The sequence below is a fragment of the Octodon degus genome, unplaced genomic scaffold, assembly GCF_000260255.1.
Source record: "Octodon degus isolate 3935 unplaced genomic scaffold, OctDeg1.0 scaffold00070, whole genome shotgun sequence".
NCBI lineage: Eukaryota > Metazoa > Chordata > Mammalia > Rodentia > Octodontidae > Octodon > Octodon degus.
In genome coordinates this window covers 3,661,788-3,663,429 of record NW_004524646.1, presented here as the reverse complement: position 1 = coordinate 3,663,429, position 1,642 = coordinate 3,661,788, and the positions used below count along the sequence as shown (strand labels likewise).

At 40.1% G+C, this 1,642-nt stretch overlaps 1 protein-coding gene across 1 annotated transcript in view; it reads left to right on the top strand.

Annotated features, from left to right (window-relative positions):
• Catsperb (cation channel sperm associated auxiliary subunit beta) overlaps nucleotides 1-1,642 on the top strand; it is a 167,206-nt gene that overhangs the window by 89,093 nt on the left and 76,471 nt on the right. The window contains exon 14 of the mRNA XM_023719627.1: nucleotides 852-985. Coding sequence (XP_023575395.1) covers nucleotides 852-985 — 134 coding nt within the window. The remainder of the gene's footprint in view (nucleotides 1-851; nucleotides 986-1,642) is intronic.

Here is a 1,642-nt window from a genome sequence, read left to right as displayed (position 1 = left end):
TTGAATCCTAAGGGTCAGTGAGGTAGCTCAGTGGACTAGCATAGGGACCATGGTTCAATCCCCAGTACCATATGCTGCACAGCCCCCATCCCTGTCCCCAGGCATGCTGAGCCAGCCACCAAGACTGGGCATGGTGGCGCACTCCTGTAATACCAGCGCTGGGGAGGTGGGTCACTGTGAGTCCAAGCTGCATAGTGAGACCTTGTGCAAAATACATTTTAAAAAAGAACTGAACCCTAGGGCTCTTCTATGCTGAGAGGTTGGGGACAGGAAGGCCTGAGTGGAGTGGTGTGCATAAATCAGACTTTCTCATTTCAAGATAAGCTTTCACTCTAGCTCCTTCCAGGAGAGGGACTCCTCCTCTAGATCACTACCTGACTGGCTAAGTGAACACTGCTCTGCCACCAGATTACTGACAGCACTTCTCAATAACATGTTGCCCACAAAAAAAACCACAGTGCATCGAGCTTACTTCAACAGAATACCCCGATCTACTGACAGCCTTCCTGCCATTGTTTCCTCACCACTTCTGTCTATTCAGGAACCTGATTTGTTGGCTTCAAGAAGAGAAAATACCACCAGGAAAACTAAACCACTTTCTTCTAGATCCCTTAATTAAACATCCCTCATTCTGTTCCATCACCTACTTCAGTGAGAAGGTTCTATAGCAACATGGATTCTGTAAAGGACTCCTCAGGGTCTTAACATGGACTAACATGTATTTTGTGAATTCAAGAGTCTCAGAGCCCTACTCCTACCTTTTTGCTGAAATAATAAGTTTTACAGGTTATTATATTAATATACTTCAATTTATAATATATCACATAAGCCTTCTATTTATTTCCTTATAGGACTAGTGACATATAGTGAAATTGGAATTGTTACTGATAAAGTTTTCACATTATACTATGATCACCTGGGATTCATACATAAACTGACTCCAGATCGCTTTGAATCCTCAGAAAACTCTGGGCTTTTTGGACAGGTCAGTAGTATATTGTATTGACAGTTTCCTTTGTTATAAGAATATGTTCCACACTCTACACAGAGAATAATGGTAAAGTATTTTCCTTGAGACAAATTCTTATTAATGCACTTTGCTCTATTTAACTAAAGGAAACCTCCATATACCTGGGAATCTCCCAAATCCCCATCTACATAGAAGAAGTATATAGCTGCAGCTTAGCACCAAATACCTTTATGCAAATGTCTTTACCAGATCTTCTAAACTGGATTCTTTAGTCCCAACATAATCCCAGATGAGTTAATTTCCTGCCTCCTAAGGTTGGCCATGAAGAAACAAGTTCTGGCCCACCTTTACTTTTCCCCATTAGTCCTACCCTTTAATTTCCTCTTTTCCTAACACCAATGTAGAAAAGAGTTCTTACCTTCTTCATTACACTCCTCTAGATGCACTACAGACAGATTTTTATAATAACTTTAATGTGTAATATGCTACTTGTAAAGAATTCATGTATGCCTAAGAACTCATCATGGACATGCAGTCACGAAAGTGAACATTCATCAAAATGCCAGCATATAATCAATCTTTTCATGGGGGTTAATAAAACCTTCTGTCTAGCTTAAAGAAAACAGAACAAAGGATGAATCTCATTTTAAAAGATCATTCCAGTTACCAGGC